Source organism: Onychomys torridus, chromosome 23 (genome assembly GCF_903995425.1).
Source record: "Onychomys torridus chromosome 23, mOncTor1.1, whole genome shotgun sequence".
Lineage (NCBI taxonomy): Eukaryota > Metazoa > Chordata > Mammalia > Rodentia > Cricetidae > Onychomys > Onychomys torridus.
The window spans coordinates 2564313-2587642 of NC_050465.1; the positions used below are offsets into that span (position 1 = coordinate 2564313).

The 23330-nt window shown below is 44.0% G+C and overlaps 1 protein-coding gene across 3 annotated transcripts in view; it reads left to right on the plus strand.

Moving 5' to 3' along the window:
• Window positions 1–23330, plus strand: part of Dis3l2 (DIS3 like 3'-5' exoribonuclease 2) — a 328899-nt gene that overhangs the window by 238189 nt on the left and 67380 nt on the right. For all 3 annotated transcript variants that reach the window (XM_036173185.1, XM_036173187.1, XM_036173186.1), the window contains exons 11-12: window positions 2915–3027; window positions 15229–15336. In XM_036173185.1, coding sequence (XP_036029078.1) covers window positions 2915–3027; window positions 15229–15336 — 221 coding nt within the window. The remainder of the gene's footprint in view (window positions 1–2914; window positions 3028–15228; window positions 15337–23330) is intronic.

A 23330-nucleotide genomic window follows, 5' to 3' on the forward strand; every position in this document is an offset into this window, starting at 1 on the left:
GGCATTTTCAAAACATAGTACTGACAGAAAACACTGTCTGACCTTTTGAAGTGCATATTTTCTTTCATAGAATTAAAACTTCAGTGCCACTGTCTTGAGAGTTCTGCAAGTTCATGTTATGAAAATATATGTAATAAAATATTTATTTAGAGTTTTCATAAAAAACGTCCAAAGTAGAGAATAAGAGGGTGTCTTTTGCTGGGTTAAGAGGCTCTGCAGGGAATTCAGAACGAAATTCAAGACCCTCACATATATTTAGATTGGCCTCCACTATGTTTTATCTCCTGTCATGGACTCTTTGTCAGTTTGTCAATTTTCACTAAGTTCAGAAAGTTCATGTATAGTAACACAGAGCCCAAGTTTAAAGTTATGGTTTATATCATGATGTAATAGTCATCTCTCTTTTCCTTGAGTCAATATTTACCTGTGAGGCACACATTTTATAATCCTGACTTCAAAAGAAGACCCTCTATTTTACCTTTGTCAAGTGTTGGTTTTAAATATTTAAAATATCAGAATTTAGAAGCTGAGACGTCTAAGACTTCTGCTGGTTGCTTGGAGTAAAGTTCCTACAGCATCAGTCATAACAGGCATGTTCACTCATGCAACATAGCTGTGTGCTTATCAGAGTGAGGCTGCTCAATGTGGAATCAGACTGGTTTCTCTCCGTTCCCCAGCCAGCCTTTTCCCTATGGAAGATAACCCCATTGCATCACCCTACAGCAGCCTTACACTTGCCTTCTCCTTTGTAAATGCTACAAGGTTGTGCAGAAAAACCCAAAGGACACTTAGTGGGAGAATCTCTGTGTGTCAGAACAATTGAAGAATAAATTCTATACCTTGCCTGAACTCTTCATTTGAAGCACCCCATTTTTAAAAACTCCCTAGGAAGGAGGAATAAAAAATTGGTAAAAGCTATAAATGTTTCATATAAAATATCTGATGGGCCAGTAAAATGGTTCAGTGAGTTTTCGATCCCTAGGTATCACATGGTGAAAGGAAAAAACTGATTCCCTCAAGTTTTTCTCTAACATTCACATGTATATCATGGCATGCTTACCTCCAACCCACACATATACCTATACATAAATAAGAATGTATTTTTTTTTTTAATTAAGAATGTCTGATGCCCTGGGATTGGTCACACAGGTCACCCAAGGAGCAAATGGGGACGTGCTAATAAGCTCCTTGATATCATATGAGACTCTCAATGAGTCAGAACTGAAAGAGTATTCATTAGCTCAGGAATGGCCAAGTAGACAAATAGACTAGGTTCAACCTCAACTGGATCCTGGAGTTCAAATGAGGTCACCCTGGACTTTTCCATATTTCGTAGACTTGTTATTTTCTGTGTTACTTTGAGTATGTGGATGAAGGTGGTTCCTGACTACTACAGGCTTATGTTGTCCCTCGTTTCTGGGTTCACAGGAGAGACTTTCTTGGATGAAGTCCATGTTGGACCTGCAAACAGGCTCGGAGAAGTTCTGTGTGGGTCCTGTGCCTATGCCAAGAGTAGTCACTGTCAACAGGGATGGGAGGTAGTGGGACTGCACCAGATGTGTGCTTAGTTTAAGCACCTTCAACCCTGTGCTTGTATCTTCAGTGTATCTTTCTCCAAGCTAAATCCATGTTTTATGAGCATATACTCTGTAGATGCTGTCCATTTTGAGTATTTCCATAAACACATACATAAGTACACCCTTTGATGTATTACATGTGTGTATAGCCACATGTATGTATATTCATATGACATACCATACTTGAAGGTTGGTTAATAGGACAAGTAAGAGTAAATCTGAAGTTTATAAACTACTTCTCCTGCGGCCCTAAGGGACAGTTCCACCAACCTGGAGACTGCCTCTTTGGTGGACATTGTAGAAGATAAACTATTGAAAGAAAGGAAGGACAGGAGAGAGGAACAAGCAAGCTATAGATTCTGTTCAATAAATATTGACTGCCCACTGTGTACTGGCACTTTCATAGGCACTGAGCATGGACAGTCAAGAAAGGCCCTGTTTGCTGTGTTTGCTCTGTTACCTCCAGAGAGGTAGACATTTAAGCCAGTGAAAATATGCTATGATACCTGTCAAGGATGAGCGTTCTGGAGACAAACCACAATAAGTATCATTGGATACACAATAGGTGTTTAAGCAGACAAGTAAAGAGAAGACAGAAAAACCTCTTCTGGCTTGGAGATTTTTAGGTAAGGAGGTTGCTGATTGCAGATCCTGTTGAGATAGTCCAAGCATAGCAAAAAAAGAACCAGCCAGACAAGCTTCTGAATAGGAGAAAGTAAGATGGATGCATTCAAAATAGAAAGGTTGTCGTGGCAACTGCCTCCACAGTGTGTGAAAGATAGACTGCAAGGCTACCAGTGTCGGTTGAGGCAAGACCACGCATGGACATGGAACAGTGAGCTCAGAAGTGCCATCACCAAATGCATGTTTCGAAGCATGACAGCAGAAGGGCTAAGTGAGTGGACACAGGGGCAGGATGGGCAGGTCAGACATAGGGCTGCGGCCAGTGGAAAGCAGAGCTTCCAGAAACAGTGCCTTATAGGTTTGGGGAACCAACTCATTTCTTGTAATCTGGAAGGATTAACTTATTACCCACTTGGCCTGTCTTTTGCAAATGTAGTGATGGGTTTACCCCAAGATAAGTAGCCTTTGGAGATAGGAAATAGTTTGTGAAGACGGCACTCCCATTTGTTCATGGTAAAAACCTCTTCATCTTTCTGGTGTAGAAAGAGGAAAGTGACAGCAGCACTGGTCACAGAAGTGGCTGGCAGGACTAGAACAGTGGTCCCTGCTTCAGGTCCTGAGCCCGTGAGAGTGACCAGCTCCCTTGAAAGGACCCCAGGAGAGACTCTGCTAACCTTCCAACTAGTCTGATGCTCCTTCTTATCTGCTTACAGGCACCTTTGAAGTGGGCGTCCACATCGCCGATGTGAGTTACTTCATTCCTGAGGGATCCTCTCTGGATAAGGTGGCTTCTGAGAGAGCCACAAGTGTCTACTTGGTTCAGAAGGTACAGATCAGCTTTGAGTTTCCTAGACTTTACAGAGTGTTCCCACTTAGTATTCTTTCTTTGGGTTGTTTTTTTTTTTTTTTTTTTGAAGAAACTTGTCTTTTCTGAATCTTTTCACAAATCTAGTAAGGTCTAAAATATGGGCTTAGCACTGGGAAGCCAAAGCTTTCATCTCAGATCTCATCTTCAGAGCAACCTTGTCAAATTCCTCCAACAGCGATCAGCTTTCAAACTATTGCTCCAAAGAAGGGCCTAAGAAACAGCTCACACCAGATGCTGGTTTTTTTATAGTTTGGATAACTATACCAAAAGATTGGATGGATGTCCAATCTTTTGTGTTATGTGTGGCCACTCTCACACAGTAGATACAGAGTGGAATGAGGGTTCACTGTCAATCATAGGCCTTTGAGAAACTGTTTCAACCCTTGTTCTAAATATGGGTACCAAGCCTGTCCTGACCTGCACTTTACAGGTGGCCCACAGAGTTCCCAAGATGGACCCTCTTGCTGTTAGATATCCCTCACCTCAGCTATGAAAGGAAGAAATTATATCCCTTCTCAGGGCTGGGAGGTGATTCAATAAGTAAAACATTTGCCTTTCTAGCATAAGGACATGAGTTTGAATCCTCAGCACCCACATAAAAGCAGAATATGATGGTAAGTGTTTATAATACTAGCACAAGTGGGAGCTGGGGTAGAAAGATCCCCAGAACTCACTGGTCAGCAAGTCTATCCAATCAGTGAGTTTGAGGTTCAGTGAAAGGTTCTATCTCAAAAACTAAGGTGGATAGTGATGCCTAATGTTGGCCTCTGGCCTTTACACACTTATGTACACACATTCACACACACACACACACACACACACACACACACACACACACATGCTGGCAGAAGCAGAGGGAGAAATAAATACATCTATTCCATCCTATGGAGCTGGCACATCCCTGCAAGTAACTATGAGACTCCATCCCTCTAACAAGTAATTTCTAAGCACAGGCAACTAGAGGCATTGCAGTTGGCCCTGGAGATAGCTGTAATAAAAGAACATGCATGGCTTGCCTCTATCTTCCACTGTAGGTCCTGGCCTTTTTGTTCTCTGATGGTGTGTGCTCCTCTGCTCATTTTGACTCATCTTATTTGGGGCTGTGTCTTGATATTCACTCCATAGCTTGAACCTTCCCTCCCAAATACCATGCTCTAGAACATGACTTTTGGTATCTGATCATTGACTGTACCAATGTAAAACATCTGTCCCTGCTCCTGCCAACCCATCTCAAGGCATTCTGGGAGCTGGATACTGCTTGCTTGGCCCTAGCTCTCAGGAACCAGAGACTAGCCAGGTGCCATATTTACTCTATTCTGAGAATTTCCAAACATCACTCAGAAAAGGGATATAGCTTCCTAGTCCCCCTCCACTACAAACTGCCTGTGTGCCCCCACTGTTGGCAGAAGGAACACCAGGCTGTGAACTCTGCCTCACAGTGTGTCCTCATTGTCTGGGCTGCTGCTTCTCCAGATCCCTGTTTATTTTAGGTAGAAGCTGCAGATGACCAAGAAAGAGGTCTTCCGGCGTCTAGGTTTTCACATAGCTTTGGGCCCAAGCATTTTCATCCTGTTTATAAAAGCAACCTCCCTTTCTCTTACTTCTTACTGGCTTCTCTTGCTCCCCCCACAGTTTTACAAACAAGGCATTGAAAACATATGTATTCCTGACTCTGTGAACTCCTACTTCCTGATGCTCCCCAGAAAGGTTTAGTCCTTTGGTGCTATGTTGTCTAGATGCTATTAAGTCAGGCGCCAGAGTATACACAGTGGTGAACAAGAGAGACCCTGTCTCAAGAAAGTTGGAAGATGAGGACCACCACTCAAGGTTGTCCTCCGACCTCCACACATGCACCATGGCACGTGCATGTCTACATTCACATACACAAAAAATGCACTCACATGGAGTATATGTATGCATACACCTATGTGCATAACCTCTTTTTGGGGAGTGACCTTTATTCAATTTTGTCTCTTTAAACTCCAAAGGCCCCCTTTTTAGCTTGACCATCTGAGAATTCAGTTCTGATACTTGTGCACTGACTCCACTTAACCTCAAGCTGCAGGTGTCCCATGTGTACTTCCTGCCTGACAATGGTACTAGCCAAAGCCAGCTTTTTCCTGGTCCAGACTTGCAAGAAGGAAGAGGAGCTTCCAGCTCCCTCGTGTTGTGATGGAAAGCTCCATCTGAAGTAGCCTGCTGCACTTAACTGCTATTTCAAGTGAGTGAGTGTGAAACACTCTCCATTTACAGTAATTAACTCTGCCCTTCTGGTCTGATGAGTTGAGAACTTTAGGTGCCATTGGAGCCTCTTCCTCTGAGCAGGTATCTTTCTCTTGTTTTGCAGCTGCATTGTCCTTTTATAACCAGGAATTAAGTTTCAAAATTAGAAACAAAAGAATAAAATTGGATTAATAACTAAGTGTTCACTTTCTGTTCCCTTTACTTTGGTTTTATGACTGTCTTTGGGAGTGCTGGTTGGGGCTCTGCTGCTAACCTCTGAAGGTGGGAAGCTGGTGAAAGAAGTGCTGTGAGCCTTCACTGCCCAGCCCTGCCTCCAGCTTGGCAGGAGCTTGAGGCGCCGGCCCACAGCCTTGGACAGCAGGAGCTGTGCATGCTGATGCTTTGGAACCGCTGCTCCGGCCTTTCTTCCTACTGGGTTTTGTTTCTTGCAGGACTGTGTCCAGGAACTCTTCTGCTGTTTTCACTTTACTTTGCCTATAAAGGTCTTAAAAGCGGGGTGAGCTGCCTTTCCCTGTGTACGTTCTCTGTTCTCTCATTTGGCCAAATCATTTTTTTCCCAACTCTGTCACTCCAGGGAAGGGGGATGGGCATTCCGGTTGATTTCCCATCCATAGGAAATGTGGCTCTGACTTCTTTTCATTAGGGTGCTGACTTATAAGTGACTGATGGTCAGAGTTACAATCTAAGCTTGGTTTGGGGAGTGATCCCAGAGAGTAGAACAATATACACTGAACCAATCTTGGGTCCAGATCCTGGCTCACTGGCTTTAAATGAAATTCTTCTTGTTGGGATTTGACTCACAGTATAAGGATTCAATGACTTTTGCTAACAAGGAAACATAGTCAAGAGAAAGATAAATTTGAATAGAGTCTGTTTAAATTTTAAAAATCCACCCTTCCTTTTTTGACAAAGATGGTTCTGTTAGGACAGGGACAACTGTGTATCTTAACTCAAACCTATTGTTTTCAGAGTCCGTGACGTCTGCTCAGCTAATATCTTCTCTGGGAAAGAAATATAATTTAATTTTAGGTTTTAAGATAATTAGAAAAAAATAAATATGTGAATTAAGTTTTAAAAGTAAAAGGAAACCTGAACAGTTGGAACCGAACGTAAACTTCGTGTCTGCTGGCCCAGGCGTGCGTGTTGCTTTAGGTGTGAAGCAGCCCGAGTGAAAGCCTGCCCGCCGCAACCTCGAGGGCGGGCGTTTTGTTGGTGGTGCTCTATAGTAGAGATCGAAGATGGGGCTGGAGCCTTGTCTTCGTGTAGAGTCCAAAGGGTTTCAAGATGCTCCTGTCTGACACCAGCAGATTGTCAGTGTTGCTGTTTTGTTAATGTCAAACTGTGTAGCAAAGAGTTGATCGAATTCTGGGTTCGTGGAAGTGCTGATATGAAAAAGGAAACCCTTTAAGCAGAGATGTTGGCTGTCAAACATATTATCTATTTCCTTTAGATTTCTTCAGTCTGTGAACAGAGCGCTAGCTGAGCATACCTTGGTATGAAAACCTCCAAGTCCTCAGAAAAGGAGAGAACACCAACTTGCCATGCTGGGGGTCTGGGGTGCACTTAGGATGTGAGGGGAGGGTCAGCTGAGGAGCCAGCCAGTAGCTTAGCTTAAGAAGACAGACCTCTCAGACAGTGAAGACCCCATTTCTTGTGAATGTCTGGCCTGATGTCACTGCTCATCCTTCCTGTCCCTCCGCACCCAGATGATTGATTCTTCCCTTCTGTGGCCCTTTCAACTGGTCACAGGGCTGTCCTGGCTCACCCACTGCTGAACTTGGCCAGCCTGCCCGCTGTGGCTTTAGCAGATGTTTCTGCTCTCTGAGGCTCATGTACGATTTTATAGTCTTGTTGGTACCCCCACCCAGCAGTATTAGGCAGTGGTGCATTGACCTAAATGACCAGTTCCCTCAACTCTCCCAAGCCCTGGTCCAGAATGCTTAGAAAGTCAGGGTCTTGTCACTACTCCTTTTTTCTACAGCCAACCTTTAAGCTCTGTCAGGACTGAGCTTTGGGCTTAGGTCTGAAGCATTCCCTAGCTCTCTGCCTTTTCTGCTGCCAGTTCTTCACCACGTAGCAGTACTGAGGAATGCTGTGCCAGGTGTCAGGGATGCAAAGCTGAGAGAAATCCTGGTCCTGCAGTCCTGGTCCCGGTCAGTGTGTTCAGAGGCTGGAGCGATGGCTCAGCAGTTAGCAGTGCTTACTACTCTTGCAGAGGACACATCTTCGGTTCCCAACACCCGCCTGACACTCACAACCACCTATAGCTCTAGTTCCAGAAGACCTTTCCTTTCCTGGCCTCTGTAGTAGTGCACAGAAGCTCACACAGGCACGCACACACATGAACAGTAAGTAAATACAAGCTGTAGATTTAGAGGCAGTGTGTTTGAGGAACAGCATGTAGTGTGGACTGGCCAAGGTACAAATTACAGGGGTTGCCAAGAGGGGAAGTTGGAGAGAGACTTGAAGTGGCAACCTAAGAAGCATGGCTTATAGGTTATGCTAGGCTTCGAGAACAGTTGAGTGACCTTCCTTCTAAGGAGGAACTCACTTGAGCACTCTGGATAAAGGAGAATTCAGCCAGAATCAGGGATAGCATTTCAGTACCAGGGTCCTTTCCCCATCACTGCCCCTTGAATCTTCGAGTCACTGCCCCAGAGCAAACCCTTGTTCATCTATCTACTTTCCAAAGGGTTTATCAGTATTCTAGTACCTAGCTGAATGGTTACCCCCAGTTCCAGCAGTCCCTCTCATACAGCAAGAAGGAGGGAAAGGAAATGAGTGGGAAGTGGAGAAGCTCTTTCTCCAGGGTCTGCTACTGTCAAGACAGATGCAGAGAGCAGATCTTCCTTAGTAGCTCTTAGAACATTTGACTCCATGTCACTGATTGCGAGGACCCAAGCCTGTTCTTTTTGTTTGGTTTTTGTTGTAGACTTGAGGTCTTATTATATAGCTCAGGATCTTCCTGTCTCTGTCTTTACCGTCATATCCAACCTATGGGTCTAGTGTTTAGTGAAGACTTTTTGGCCCAACCAAAAGTATCTGGACCCCTTGCCTCCGTAAAGAAACCCAAATCCAGTTGCTGAATCCAGCTCATCCAGCTCATTGAACCTATTAAAAGTAGCATCCCTAAAACAAAGAATGTAGTGATTACTGGCAGATAACCTGCCCGAGTAGGATTACAGGTTGTCTCTAGATGAGGTGTAGTAAGAAAGAAGATGCATGGGCTGGAGAGATAGCTCAGTGGTCAAGAGCACTTGCTATATAATCATGACCAAACTTCAGAGGTCTCAGGGCCCAGGTTAACAAGACGGGTGTCCTTACAAAACACCTGTAACTCAAGCTCCAAGGGATCTGACACCTTCTTCTGGCCTCTGCTCATGCACAGGTGCACACAGCCACAGACACCCAACTACATTCATGCGTGTGCGCGCGCATGCGCGCGCGCACACACACACACACACACACACACGTATATATGCACACATGTACCACCACCACCACCACCACCACCCATACTAAATAAAAATAAATAAATAATCTTAAAAGTAAAGAACATACAGAAGTCTGGAGAAAATAAGGGAGGTGATGTTTGCTTCAGCAACACATACTAAACTTGCATGCAGAGATTTAATACTGACCTTGAATAAGGCTTACATGCAAATTTGAAAAGTGTCCCATATTTTAAAAAATAAAAACTACTGAAGTATAAACTATTGTTCTATTTTCTGTTACTACCTTGAAATATCTGAAGCTATGTATGAGGTTTATTAAATTCAGTTTTGTGTCTTGGGGTTTTGTTCATTTAGTAATTGTTTGATTGGTTGATTTGGTTTGATTTTTGTTGTTGTTATTTTTTTGGGGGGGTTTTGGTTTTGAGACAAAGTATCTTGTAGCCCAGGTTGACCTTAAACTCCCCATGTAGCCAAGGGTGACCTCGAACCCCTGATCTTCTCGCCTCTACCTCCCAAGGCTGGGATTAGAGATGCATGCTGAATTTTGAAGCCTGAAAATCCCAACAGCTTAAGGCCGTCTCTAGTGAAGCCCCTCTCTGTATCCCCTCGAGGCAAATGGTATAGAAATGACAGAAGTTATGGAAAGAGAAAAGACCATGTGGAGACGGAAGCCAGGGTGGAGGGAGGAGCTGGAATCAGAAACCATTTTGAGAAACTTCAAGTGTGACCAATGGAAGGAATAGAGTCTGGAGTTAGGGCAGCTCCACTCCTGAGCTCTGCCCGTGAGGAATCAAACCAGCTGAGCAGGGAGTTCACTAGCAAGAGCTCCAAGCTGTTAGGCCAGGCTGAAGACAGGAGATACAGGTATCCCGGAAAAGTTAGTGAAATTGGCTCAAGAGGATGGCTGATAGAACATACTAGAAAGGACCTCAGTCTGCCTTCCCTGTGTAGAAGAGTTGAGTTTTTCTGCTGAGAAAGAGTGAGGAAGGCAGTAGGGTAAGTTGAGGAGAGCCTGGGGAAGATGCTATCAAGGCATGGCAAGAGCTGGGACTGTTCGTTCACGCACCTCCACACAGCCTGGCACGTCCCCTGTCACCAGCAGCACAAAGAAGGCAGGCTCTGAGACCGAGGTGATTTGCAGTTAGGACAGTGGGATTTGGACAGCGGGGAACTGTGATGGAGGAGGACAATAGCAGGGCCCAGGGAGCATAGGCACCAGCCCTGTGCTGTTGGCAGCAGGCGTTTCTCTACAAAGAGATCTTTCCTGGTTATCCTTGCTGCTCTGCACCTCACTCTGGCCCAGAGTCTCTCCAGATGCTGTGGAAGGACTTGTACAGCCCACATGCCACATGGAATCAGGGTACCTTTCTTCTCACCTGCCTGGACAGGCATATGACAAAGTGGCTTTTAAGAGAGGCCCCACCTCACCAGCCCTCTTCTACAAGGAAGCCTGCTGCACTCTGGGTTGAGCAGGAATGCATGCACAGTGACCCCTGGAGGACCAGTGGATTTATGAGATGCTGTGATATGCCAAACCACAAATGTGATCATAACCTCTTAATTTCTTCTCCTTTGAAAGACACAGGCCTAACCACCTATTTACAAAATTGGATGAACATGGACTGTTTCCTCTGAATTCCATCTGATTTCTTCCTCAAGATCTAGTAGAAAGTTTATTAAAAGGACTGTCCCTTAAAAATTAAATACAATTATGCTACCACTGATTCTTCATGAAACTTGAGTTCTTTGGCATCTGACTAGTGGGAGGAGCAAAGCAGTTTTGATACCCTGGGCAGCTACAGGGTGTGCTGGTAGGGTTTTGTTTTGTGCTGTTTTAACAGAGGGTAGCCAAAATTCTTCCCTTTCTGCCGAAAGTACAAGTTGCCGCCATGGACATTTTGTGTAAAGATGCTGCTATAGATTTCTGTCAGCAAGGATTTCGTGAAGTGGTGTGTGTGTGTGTGTGTGTGTGTGTGTGTGTGTGTGTGTGTGTGACAGTAAACAGAGAAAACCTAGGTTATTGATTTTATAACAGAGGTCAGTCATCCACATACTAATAGTGCCTACTGTGTTGGGGGTACTAGATAGAGGGACAAAGCCAGACCTCTCTATGTTCTTGGGGAGGCACCCAACAAGGCATCAGGATGCACTGTGGTTACGGCCTTAGAAGTGGCATGAGAGCAGGGAGGGTGGAGTAAGTAGCTTATCCTTTGGGACTGCCTCACAGCCTCTGTGAAAGATCAGGGGAAATTACAAGACAGTACATTCTCTGCCTGAGGGAGTCTGGATAAGCCATGAAAATGGCAAGGAGCAGAATCTGGAAGGACATGCCAAAGTTTGCCTGAAGCCGTGTCCAGAAAGGTGTTCCAGAAAATGGGAACACCATGTGCACAAGCTGGAGCAGCAAGCAGGCAAGGCAGGTGAAGGGCTTGCAGTGGGTCCAGTGTGCTAGGACCATGGATGGTAAAGGGGAGTACCTGGGCACAAGGCTGAATAAGGAAGGCTGAGCCAAGGGTCACAGGGACTTGGATACCTTGAGCTTACTTTTATTGAGCATTTCAGAGCGATTTCACTTTGAAGAAAACCGAGGTCTGGAATTGTCCTGGATCATCAGGAAGTGCTGTGCCCAGGGTCTGACTTGAGGTCTCTGTGTCAAACCTTCCTTATTTTCTTATACCTGTTGCCACTGCATTGCTTCAGCTGCTTGATGGTCTGAAGACCTTGAGCCCCACCCAGCTCTTCATTTCATACATAAAATTTTAGCCTCGTACTTGTTGATAAAATAGATCAGGCTTAATATGTGCAATAAGTATAAATTTATATTTAAATGTATAATAGAAGATCAATTAATAGAAAGTGTAGCTTCTTAAAAAGATAAGCTCTTCTTTTGAAATGATTTTAGACTTACAGAAAAATCGCAAAGACAGAGAGGTTTCATTGCCCATATCTTACATTGCCATACTGTCAATTAGAGCTAAGAGACTGCCTTTGGGACACTGCTGTTACCTGTACTTAGTCCTTTATTTGGATTTCACCTATTTTTCCATCAGTGTTTTCTGTTTCAGGATCCGGTCTAGGCCTACAATACAATGACTTTTTTTTTGACAAACACTAAAGCATGATGGTACTGAGTTATGTTACATTATCAGATACTCAATCTTGTGACTTAAAGTATGATATTTCCTTGAGAAATATTGTCTAATTAAAAAGAGAGACTGAGGTCTGGACTAATCGTTGCAGTAAGCATGCTGGTTATACAGCCAGTTTCCATAGAGCATCTGATGTCGTCATCTGACCATGGAACCCAGAAAAGAAAGCAAGAATGCACACCCAGAAAACATGACTGAACTTCGCTCAGCCCCATGATAATGCACCACAGACTGAGTGACTTCAACAACAGACCTTTAGTTTTTCAGTTTTAGAAGCCTGAAGTCACAGTTTCAAGTGCTAGTCTATGTGATTCCTGGTAAAGACCTCTCCTGGCTGGTACGTACGTGGCTGTGTCCTCACATGGCCTTACCTCTGCCCCTGCTTGGAGAGATGGACTGTAGACACTTTGTCCTCTCCTCCTCTAACATCCAGTTTGCATAACTAGGTCCCACTTTTATGGTTTCATTTAACCTTAGTGACCACCCAAAGACCCCATATCCAAATACTGTCAAACTGGAGACTGCACCTTTAATATATGAATGGGTGGGTACAATTCAGTTCATAGCATAGTTCAGATTATGTGAAATCTTTGCATTCATTCACAAAATGATATGACACAGAAACTCTATAGTATGATGATGTAGGTAAAGTTGCAGCAATTGTTTTTTAAATATAATTTATTTCTTTTTATTTCATGCACATTGCATGTATGTCTATGTGAGGGTATCAGACCACCTGAAACTGAGTTACAGGCAGTTATGAGTTTACCATATGGGTGCTGGGAATTGAACCCAGGTTTTCTGGAAGAGCAGCAAGTGCTCTTAACTGCTGAGCCATCTCTCTAGCCCACAGGTGCAGCATTTTATAAAATACTTGACACACACAAGAAAATGTCATATATTTAGAAAACATTTTTGAAATAACTTACCTATTTTTGTTTTGTATACATGGGTGTTTTGCCTGCAAGTATGTATGCAGAAACCAGATTCCCTGGAACTAGAGTAACAGACAGCTGTGAGCTGTCATGTGGATGCTGGGATTGAACCTGGGTCATCTCAAAGAGCAACCAGTGCTCTTAACCACTGAGCTATCTATCTCTCCAGCCCCTTAGAACACATTTTAACTTTACTACTAATAAAGTTAGTGGAGGCACTGAGGATATAGCTTGCCTAACATGCACAAAGCCCTGGGTTAAATCCCCAGCACAGCATAAACCAGGTATGCCAGCCATGCACACCTGTAATCCCAACACTTACAAGGTGGAGCCAGGAGAATCAGAGGTTCAAAGTCATCTTTAGCAAAGCCATCCTTTGAGACAAGCCTGGGCAACACAGGACTTGTCTTAAAGCAAATAAAACAAAAAAACAAGGTAGCAAATAGTGTGTCATTTGGGCTGATGGTATAATAAACAGACAACAAGAAGAGAAACTCGGTAACACTTTCATATAGAAGCTGTTACCAGAAGTTTTCAAGTAGTCATTGGATTTTGCCTAGGTTTAAAAACCTCTAGAATACTGCTGTAGAGTATATTAACAACTATTAATTTTTTGTCACTGATGTAAGCCATGGGTTCTTGAATTTCCTCTTCCATACTAAGGGCATGTTCTCTATGGAAATAGTACAGTACAGAAACTTCACATAGTGAAAGAAACCACTGAGATTTGTTTTGATTTTACTAATAAAGAAATTTGCTAAATTTATGTACATATAGTGTAACAGCTCTCCCTTTCCAGTGAATTAGCACAGGATGCAACAATGTATGTCAAGTTAGTACACAGTAAATGTGGGAAAGAAATGGCTTATAATACAATTTGAGTTTGGGAGAGTGAGTGATAATATTATAATCAAGAAAAATATGGGAGAAGGAATCGATCTGAAGGCAGGAGGGAGAGAGGGCAAAGTATCTTGGTGGGGGAAGCAGGGAGAGATACTAATTTTGTTTCTGGTATTATTGAAAATACAAATAATTTCAGTGACAGCTATCATTTCAAATGTATTAAAGACAAATTAATCTGTTAAAGTATGATCAGTTGTACATTTTTTTTGTTGTTGTTTGTTTTTTATTGTTTATATAACCCTGGCTGGCCTGGAACTCTCTGTGTAGACCAGGCTAGCCCCAAACTCAGAGATCCTCCTGCCTTTTCTTTTGCCTCCTAAGTGTTGGTATTAAAGGTATGTGCCACCATAACCAACACGATCCATTTATTGTGAGATTAAAAGATAGTAAGTGAGAGAAGTCATCAGGCATAAAAACCTGCAAAATGGGGCTGGTGAGTTGACTCTGGAAAATGTGCTTGCTGCCAAGCCTGATGGTCTGAGTTCAGTCTCTAGTACCTACATGGTAGAGAGGACTAATTCCCCCAGACTGTCCCCTGACCTCCATATATGCACCATGGTATGTACCCCACACACATGCAAAAATAAATAAATAGTGTTTTTTTTTTTTTTTGAAATATTGCAAAATGGGTGATTGGTTGGCCAGTGTTCATCTATGAACCTGAATTTATGAACTTCAATTGTCATAGTTATACTTTATTATTCTGTTTATACTCTGATATAATTCTGTAATTTATGATATGCTCAATTACTAAATTAAATAACTAATGATTTTACTTTGATAAGACTCTGGGGAGTTTATATTACCTTTGAGTTCTTAAGTACATTGTTCAATCAGGATAGTAGTAATAACCCAAAACCTCCCCTAAACACTTTTAATATTTATTTTTATCTTATGTATATGAATATATGTATTCTATGTGCATGTTTGGTGCCTATAGGGGCCAGAAGAGAGCATCAGACTTCCTAGAATTGAAGTGAGCCACTATGTGGGTGCTGGGAACCAGAGCTAGTTCCTCTACAAGAGCAGCAAGTTCCCATAGCTGCTGAGCCATCTCCAGCTCCCTCCTCCTGTAGACTCCAAATTACCTCCAGATAATTCATAAACAATATTATATTCTATTACTTAGGGAATAATGATAGGAAACAGTGTATATATGTATTCCCTACAGATGCAATTCTAAAAATGAAGAAACCTTTCCAGCCTTGGCAGAACCTAGAGATTTTGAGGTTGGACTGTAACCACAATCTTGATACCTACTCTTCCTGCTTCCCAGTTCACATTCCCTTGACAGGAGAGCCTTTGGCAGAGCCTGAGATAGTGTGCTCTTTCTGCAGAGGCTTCTAGAAGTGAGGATCTGCCACCTTCAGCATACTCTGGAAGCTCAAGCTGGTCACCAAAACCCTCTGGGCTGCCCCAGACAGACTCCTGCAGGTCGGACACAGGTGCTCAGAAAATCGCCTCTGTTTACAGGTGGTCCCCATGCTTCCCAGACTTCTGTGTGAGGAACTGTGCAGCCTCAACCCCATGACTGACAAGCTGACCTTCTCTGTGATCTGGAAGCTGACCCCTGAAGGCAAGGTAACAAATTGTACTTTGTCATTCATTCTCCACTTACTACTGTCCTATTCTGTGTAAGCACCCATGGTGTGCCTGCACTAGCCTGGAGTTTTATGGTGGATAGATGCAGAAGGACTGGGGTAGGTAGCTGTTGTAGGAAGAAGTCTAAGGGCTCTAGCCTGGCTGACCCTCGTACTGCCAGAACTCACCAGCTAATGGAGAGCACTGATTGTGGGGTGGGAGCTTAGGGGAGCAGATGGTTCAGTGAGGCAGAGGTGCATCTGGAGAGCAGGATGGGAAGCCAGGTGTAAATGAACTGTGATAGTCTGTGTTCCTCTAACGAGTCCTGAGGAAGATGGCCGGAGTAGAAAGACAAAGGGAGATCAGGAGAGGAACACTTCAATCCTAGCATGAGGGAAGGAGAACACTGGTAAGAGAGGGTGTCAGCAAGCACTGCCCATACACAGGAGGAAAGAAGATGGGTAAAGAGGACACTTGAGGGGCTGGAGGGATGGCTCAGAGGTTAAGAGCACCGACTGCTCTTCCAGAGGTCCTGAGTTCAATTCCCAGCACCCACATGGTGGCTCACAACTGTCTGTAATGAGATCTGGCGCCCTCTTCTGTGTACATAATAAATAAATAAATCTTTAAAAAAAAAAAAAAAAGAGGACACTTGAGAAACCAGTTCCCTCTCCACAGTGAGCAACTGTAGACATCACAACAGGGTCATGTTTGAGGACATGGGGCTTACTCATTGCAGGCTTCTGCAAAGCTGGTTGCAGACACCGTGAAAAAACATGGGAAATATATATGCTGTAATAATAAATGGAAGTGGAAAAAAGGATGCTTAATTATAAAGAGGTTCCAAATAAAGATGGAAGATTAAATAACCACATTGATTTTTATTCCATTCCAAAACCTCACTAAAATAACAGCAAAGAAATTTTTTTAAAAAGAAAGAAAGAAGGAAAAAAAAAAGACAAACCCACAAGGACAAAGAGAGTGGGAGAGGAGACAACAGCAACAAAACCCTGGAGCCAGGAGCAGTTGGATAAGTGGTAACTGACTGAGCAGTCCTGAGAAAGCCTAATCCTCAGCCAGGAACCGAGGAAGCCAAGAAATAAAAACTCAGAGGTTGACAGCACCAGATAACTCTGGAAGTGGGGGAGGGGTGGGGAAAGTGAGGCTGACATCAGTATTGGTAGAAAGTTCATTGAAAAGATTGGCCCTGGGCTGGAGAGGTGGCTCAGTGGTTAAGAGCACCGACTGCTCTGCCAGAGGTCCTGAGTTCAATTCCCAGCAACCACATGGTGGGTCCCAACCACCTGTAATGAGTTCTGGTGCCCTCTTCTGGCTTGCTGGGACACATGCAGGCAGGATACTGTATACATAATAAATAAACAAATCATTAAAAAAATATATATATATTAAAAAAAAAAAGATTGGCCCTCCTGGTCTTAGTAAACGATCTAGAGATTTACTTTTCTATAGATAATGCAGTAAAGGTGTGTCTGAAACAGGACACCACTCTGGATAGTAAGTTCCTCGGGCATTGCAGTAACTCTTGGCATCCAAATGCAAAGAAGAGGAAGAAAGCTACTGGGCTAAGAAGATGGCTCTGTAGTTAAAAGAGTTTGCATTGTAAACATGAGGGCTTGAGTTCCGTCCCCGGAAACCACGTCAAGCCAGGCATAGTGGTGAGTATCTGTTATCCCAGTGCTCCGACTTTGAGATGTGGGGCAGAACAAAGAGTATCTCTGGATGCTCTGGGCCAACTGCCTCAATCTCTCCTAAAAGGTAGGAGCTGACTTTGGAGGTTGACCTCTGTATGTGCGCTTGTGCCCACATACACACAAATGTACACAATGCACACACGTGCATATGCACACTATGTGAAGTCATAAGAGTGGGACAATGGTCCAGCAACGTTCATGCCCACTTATAAAACACACAGCAGAAAGCTTGCTGTCTCTCCTCTGACATGTGGAAGATGCTTCATGAAGGCAGCTGCTGTGTCGGGGTCATGAAGACAGCCCTCACCAGGCACTGGGCAGGCTGGCACTTGATCTGGAGCGTCTAACCTTCAGAACTATGGGAAATAAATTCCTATGGCTTAAGCCACTTGGTTTGTGGTGTCTTGTTATAGCGGCCTGAACAGACAAGCACAGTATCAGATGAACCTTGTTAATCAGGTTACATACATAAAAATCTACTGAGACTAGACCTTTTACCCAAGCATGACTTTTTAACATATATTGGCTATTTAGAAAGTCCTGACTTAATATGCTAATCTCTAACTGTGGGCACACTTCATTATATAGTATTTTTACAACCACATTGTTAGTGTCGTCGCTTTTCTTGTTATTCCAACCTTTTCAGTATTAGGAAACCCACAAGCTCATAGAGTAGATGCAGGGTTTCTAAAATTCTAATTTTATGAAAGTTCAACTTGTATCGTCCATGATAAGCAATGGCAGTTGTTTCCTTGAAGTTCTAAATACCCCAGCCTAAATAGCCATGGTTCCCATTTCAGCTGTTCTTCATATAAAAATGGTGTGTTTGGAAGAATGCTCTTAGTTTAGCTCATAGATAGCTATGTGCATGTTTTTCCTCCGAAGCTCATCCTCCTCCCTCCTGAAGTGTAAGTGACAAAGAGAAATACTTGGAGTTGAGACATAGAAAAAGTAATGAATTTTACTTGTGCAGTGAGAACATTCTAAATGGAGCTCTTTTTTCACTGCCAGTGTGTGGTAGGGAGAGTAGTGTGACTGATATGTCCTGTACAGGTGAAATTTTACCTTCCAAGGCTTCTAGACCATTGATGCAAATGGCAGTGTACAGTCAGTTTGTGTAATGCCCTGGATTATGACTAAAAGCATTTTGGACCATAAGGCCCCTGAATGGTACTAAAAGGCCCACAAGAGTCCATGAACCATATTTTGAAGATGAAGACTACTGTTTGATCAAGCAAACTGAAACAAACAGGTGTGAATCTGATGGAAGAAGAAGCTGTACGGGGAAACAGTGACAGCCTGTGTGAGTTCTGATAGTTTGGAGACAGCTGCAGCTTGGTCTGCGTAGTGAGCACCAGGGCAGTCAGGGCTACACAGCAAGACCCTGCCTCTAAATAAATAAATAAAGCAGAAAGATAATGTTAGAATGATAGATACTTTCATCACAAAAAAGTCAACTGTAGAAAACATAAGAAAAACATCCCAATAAGCCCTCATCCCTGTATCCCAGACTTAATACTGTCAAAACTTTGTTCTCTGTTAAGACTACAGTATTTTAAAACAAACCACAGACATGTCATTTCACTCCTGTGTGTTTTGATATATGACTAAAAATCTGGGCATTTTCTTCTTTCTGTCTTTGTTTGTTTCTTTTTTTTTTTTTTTTTTTTGCATTTTCTTCTATAGCTACAATGTCCTCAGCATACCTAACAATGAATGCTAGTGTCAGGAAGCCATCCAAACCTAGTCCCTAATCTCTTGGGTTCTCTCCAATTGATTGGTCCAAATTGTGATCAATAAAATTACACACATTACATTTGGTTTTTATAGCTTTTAACTATCTGGTAAAAAGTTCCTTTTCAAGATCTAAGAGGCAAACATTATCTGAACTACAGAGAGGGAACTATGAATACAGTATGCCAGCAGCTGTGTTCTGGTGGACATGGGAGCAAGTTTAAAATGTGTAACTAAATAAAAAATAAAAGCCCCTAGAAGCATCCTAACTTGAGTCAAGAAAAGAACACTGTGAATTATGCTGCCCGGGGCAGACCTGAGAAATTGAAGCTGCCTGGTCTAATGCCCTGCTAGAATATGGGGTCACATGGTTGGGGAAACACTAGGAAAATGTAAGCTCTAACACTCACTGGCCTTTGGTTCCTTTTGGAAGCAGTGTATGGAACCCAGGTCTTCTGCTTGATGAGGACCGGAAGACAGGTGTGAGAGAGGCACAGGTCTACAAGGGTGCGGGGACCCCCTCCAAACCGCACCAGATGGGAAGTATGAGGGGTGGAACTGAGGACAGGGTTGTGGGGCAAGGCCTACTAACCACAATCTTCATTCTGTGGTTACCCAAATACCCTCTTCAGACCCAGTGGCCACATGAGAGGTAGACCAGTTGGTAATTCTGGGGATGTGGTCACATCTCTCATCCACAGTCCAGATGCCCATAATGAAGGGTTCAATACCACATTCCAGGCCAAAGGACTGCCAGTCCAAGACACTGTAAAGGAAAGCCTGAGCTAAGCTTGAGACCAGATGGGAAGTCAGGGTGCCATGGAAGGCTGTGGAGACCAAGATAGCCCCTCTTCAAGAGCCAGGTGAAGGAAGAGGAGCAAGTTCAAAGCCTGTGTGGCTGAAGCCCCAGGCTGAGTTTGCAGGTTGTGGGGGGCTTCTCTTGGTATAGAAGATTAGGTTAGAAGGGGTGGTTTGAGGCCGGCACTGCTCTGTAGTCACCAGTATCTCTTGGTGCTGAAATAGAAAAGCTTTGCAATATTCTGCTTTCTAAGGCAAACATGGTCTGCTATCAGCTTTTTTTTTTTTTTAATATGGATATTTTCAACACCCACACGGAAATCTCTGCTTTCATTAAGCCAGTGCTGGTGACGTTCCTCTTCCACTTCAGTAATCCTCTCTGCCTTTCCCCATCCTTCCCTGCTCTTCATTCTGTAAAAACGCCCTCATTGCAACCTGAAAAAACAAAACAAAAAAACAAAACAAAAACCCTGTTTTCTGGATCTGTCAATGGCCATGCTCTCAGACCTTAGAGCTCTAGCCCCGTCACATCTGCTGCATTGAGCAAGTCCGAGCTGTTGCACCTTTGCCTCCGTGCCGCTATCCAGTCCTCTTTCTCTTTCAGTGGTGACAGCCCTAGTCCACCACACTGTCCTAATCTGGGAACTTTTAGTCTGTTTCCCCATGAGAAGCTGCGTGTGAATCCTGATTAGCCCCTAAAGTCCAATATTTGAAGCATGACTTACAGAGACCAGCCATCTCCTTACATAACCATCTGTCACCCCACCACCACCAGGCCCTCATCTTCTGTCTTGCTGCTGAGGGGTTCATTGAGTTTATCAGGGAATTGTCACACTGAGACTCTATACATGCTTCTGTCCCTTCCTTGAAGGACCTTCCTCTCAGTTCTGCCAACAAGAAACTGCTTATCCCTGTCTTCCTACTAAAATGCCATTTCTTCCAGGATTAAGTCCAGGGCCTCATACTGAAACCAAGCCTCATGACATTCTTAGCAGTTACTCGTTCACTTAGTAAATATTGCATGATATTTGTTGTGCTCACATATCATACAAGGTATTGAAGATCCCAGATTAAATCCCCATCAAAAAACAAACCATTCTCTCCTGGTGGTAGATTTGTTTGTTCTCTTTTCCCTACCTGTATGTTTTAAATTTCCTACAGTGGAGGCACATTACAACTTAAAAGTAAAAGTCATTTGGGGATTTTTTTCTCATTTGTTTTTTAATAAGCAGATGAGAGCCATTGCAGTGTATCTGTAGGCTGAGTGGGAGATAAACAGACAAGATGAGGAAGAGGCCAGGCGGTGGTGGTGCACACCTTTAATCCCAGCACTCGGGAGGCAGAGCCAGGCAGATCTCTGTGAGTTCGAGGCCAGCCTGGGGTGCCAGTGAGTTCCAGGAAAAAGGTGCAAAGCTACACAGAGAAACCCTGTCCCAAAAAACAAAAACAACATGAGGAAGAAGTGACATTTTTGGAGCCTGGTTGAGAAGGTAGTGGTAGGCTCAGGACTCACAGCCTGTGTGGAAGATGAACTCCCACAGGACAAGGACCATCATCTGTCCTCCCTTGGATAGAATAAAGGTAGGGGTTTATTAGAGCATGGGAAGGTGCTTAGATGAGCTCGCTGTCAGACTTCCCCAATGGTAAACGTCATCTGCCCTGAACTTCAGGGCCGTTTCTACTCCATTTTGTTTTCCTGCACACCCTTAAGCCCATACCTGAGTTTTACTTCTCTGTAGTTCAGTGCCCTATACCCAGAGAGTCTTAGAAACCATTTCACCGTGGTTTTCACATCTGTTTCGACTCTTATCTCAGCTGCCTCGTTAGAAGGCGAGGCCCCCACCCCTACCCCCAGGTAAGCACATTCATCCTCAGCAGCCTCTCCAGCCCTATGTATGAAGTTGCATGCTGAGAGTTTAGCAGTGTCTCAGGCAGTCCTGCCCTGCTTCCTCACAGCCCTTCTCTTCCTTCCCTTAAGACCCCTGTGGACTGGCCTGCCAGATACCACCCCTGAAAATCTTGAAAAGCAACTGTTGTGTTCTTCCCATGGTCCACAGCAAGCAGTGTTGTATGTTGCATTTCATGCCCAAGCACCCTCCAGAGGGACAATAGCTTCTCAGACTGGTTCTGAGAATCAGAGAGGGTTCCTAGAATCTCTCCCCTTAATCATTACCAGGGGCAGAGCCTAGCTGTTTTATTTCAGACATGTAGTGGCACCTCTGCAGCAAGGGAGGGAGAGAAGGAACTGCCATGTTCCATGTCCCTCATGCCTAGTTTCCTGCTGAAAGCACCAGCCAACCAGATGGCTTACCTAAGGTCACTTCAGAGGGACAGCAGAACCTAGTTGTGAACACTGATTTTGCTGTGAATCTTGGGGATAAAAATCAGAATTCAAAATGAAACGTTTTCAAGAAACAAAATAAGACCTTCACCCACTGTCACAGGAACAAAATTTCTGTCTCCTAGCCACACCAGAACAGCTAGAGTTTCGTTTCCCTCTAGAGCAGTGTTCTCAACCTTCCTAACGCTGAGACCCTTCAACAGTTCCTCCTGTTGTGGTGGCCCCAACCATAAAATTATTTCATTGCTACCTCATAACTGTAAATTTGCTACTGTTAGGAACTGTAATATAAGTATCTGGTATGCAGAACATCTGATATATGACCCCTCACTAAGGGAGCCGAGACCCATAGGTTGAGAACCACTGCTCTAGTTTGTGTATGTGACAAAGACTTGGTTTCCTCTGCTTCCTTGTCTTTAGTTTAGAAGTTCCCACACCTGCCAACAGATCAAGATGGGAAAGGAGGTAATGATCTCTCCAGGGGCTGGAAGATAAGCCAGAGGAGTGCTGAGATTGGGTAGTTAACTCCCGCTTCTTTTCTATGCAAATTCTAGCCAGTAAACAAACTTAGAACCCAACAGGGTCTGCAGACTTGGAAGCAGGCCTGTGCTTCCGGGCTCTGGGGCACAGTCCTTAGCGCCTCTGTCCTGTCCCCACCCCGCTTGCTTCAACAGCAAGAGCAAGTCTGAGATAAGTGGAGCTGCTGCTGGGGGGGGGGGGGGGGGGGGGCTTGTGACAGTTTGATTCTACCCTCAGTCTTTCTCCTGTCAGAAGACAAAATCTGAGTCCCAGTCAGTCACTGCAGGCCTCAACTGAGGGAGGGCCTAGTGAAGGAGCCGGCACTCCACACCTCCGCACCCCATCCCCATCCCTCTGCCCCTCCCACTCACCCTGAAGCCACCCCAAGGTCAGGCAGGCCAGTTGGTCACAGACCTTCCTGTAAAGAGTCAGCCTTCCTTCCAGTCATGCCTCCCCTTTGCTGTCCCGTGGCCTCTACTCCCCCCCCCCCCACCCCGGTCTTTTCCAGACACTTTCCTCTTGGCACCTTTGGCCGTGCTGGCCGGGATGGCCTTGCCATGGCTGTGAGAAGCAGTGGCAGTCAGCTACCTGTCCCAGGCACCACCACTCCAGGCAGCCTGCTTGGTTCCAATCAAGAAAATGTTTCTGCATAGCAGGCTTTTTGAACTAATTGCTCTCTATGTGCAAACCCAGAGGTACAGAAGTCATTTCACATCTAGTTATTTACAATTTTAAATTAGCTCCATTAATAGTTTTTTAAATCAAAGGCATCTTAATGAGGTGCTGATATTTTTCAGAGGATAATTTTTTTAAAACATTTGCATGGAATAGAATAGGATGTCTAAAAGTTTCTCCACACCCCTGTGTCTATAAAATATAGAAATGAATAT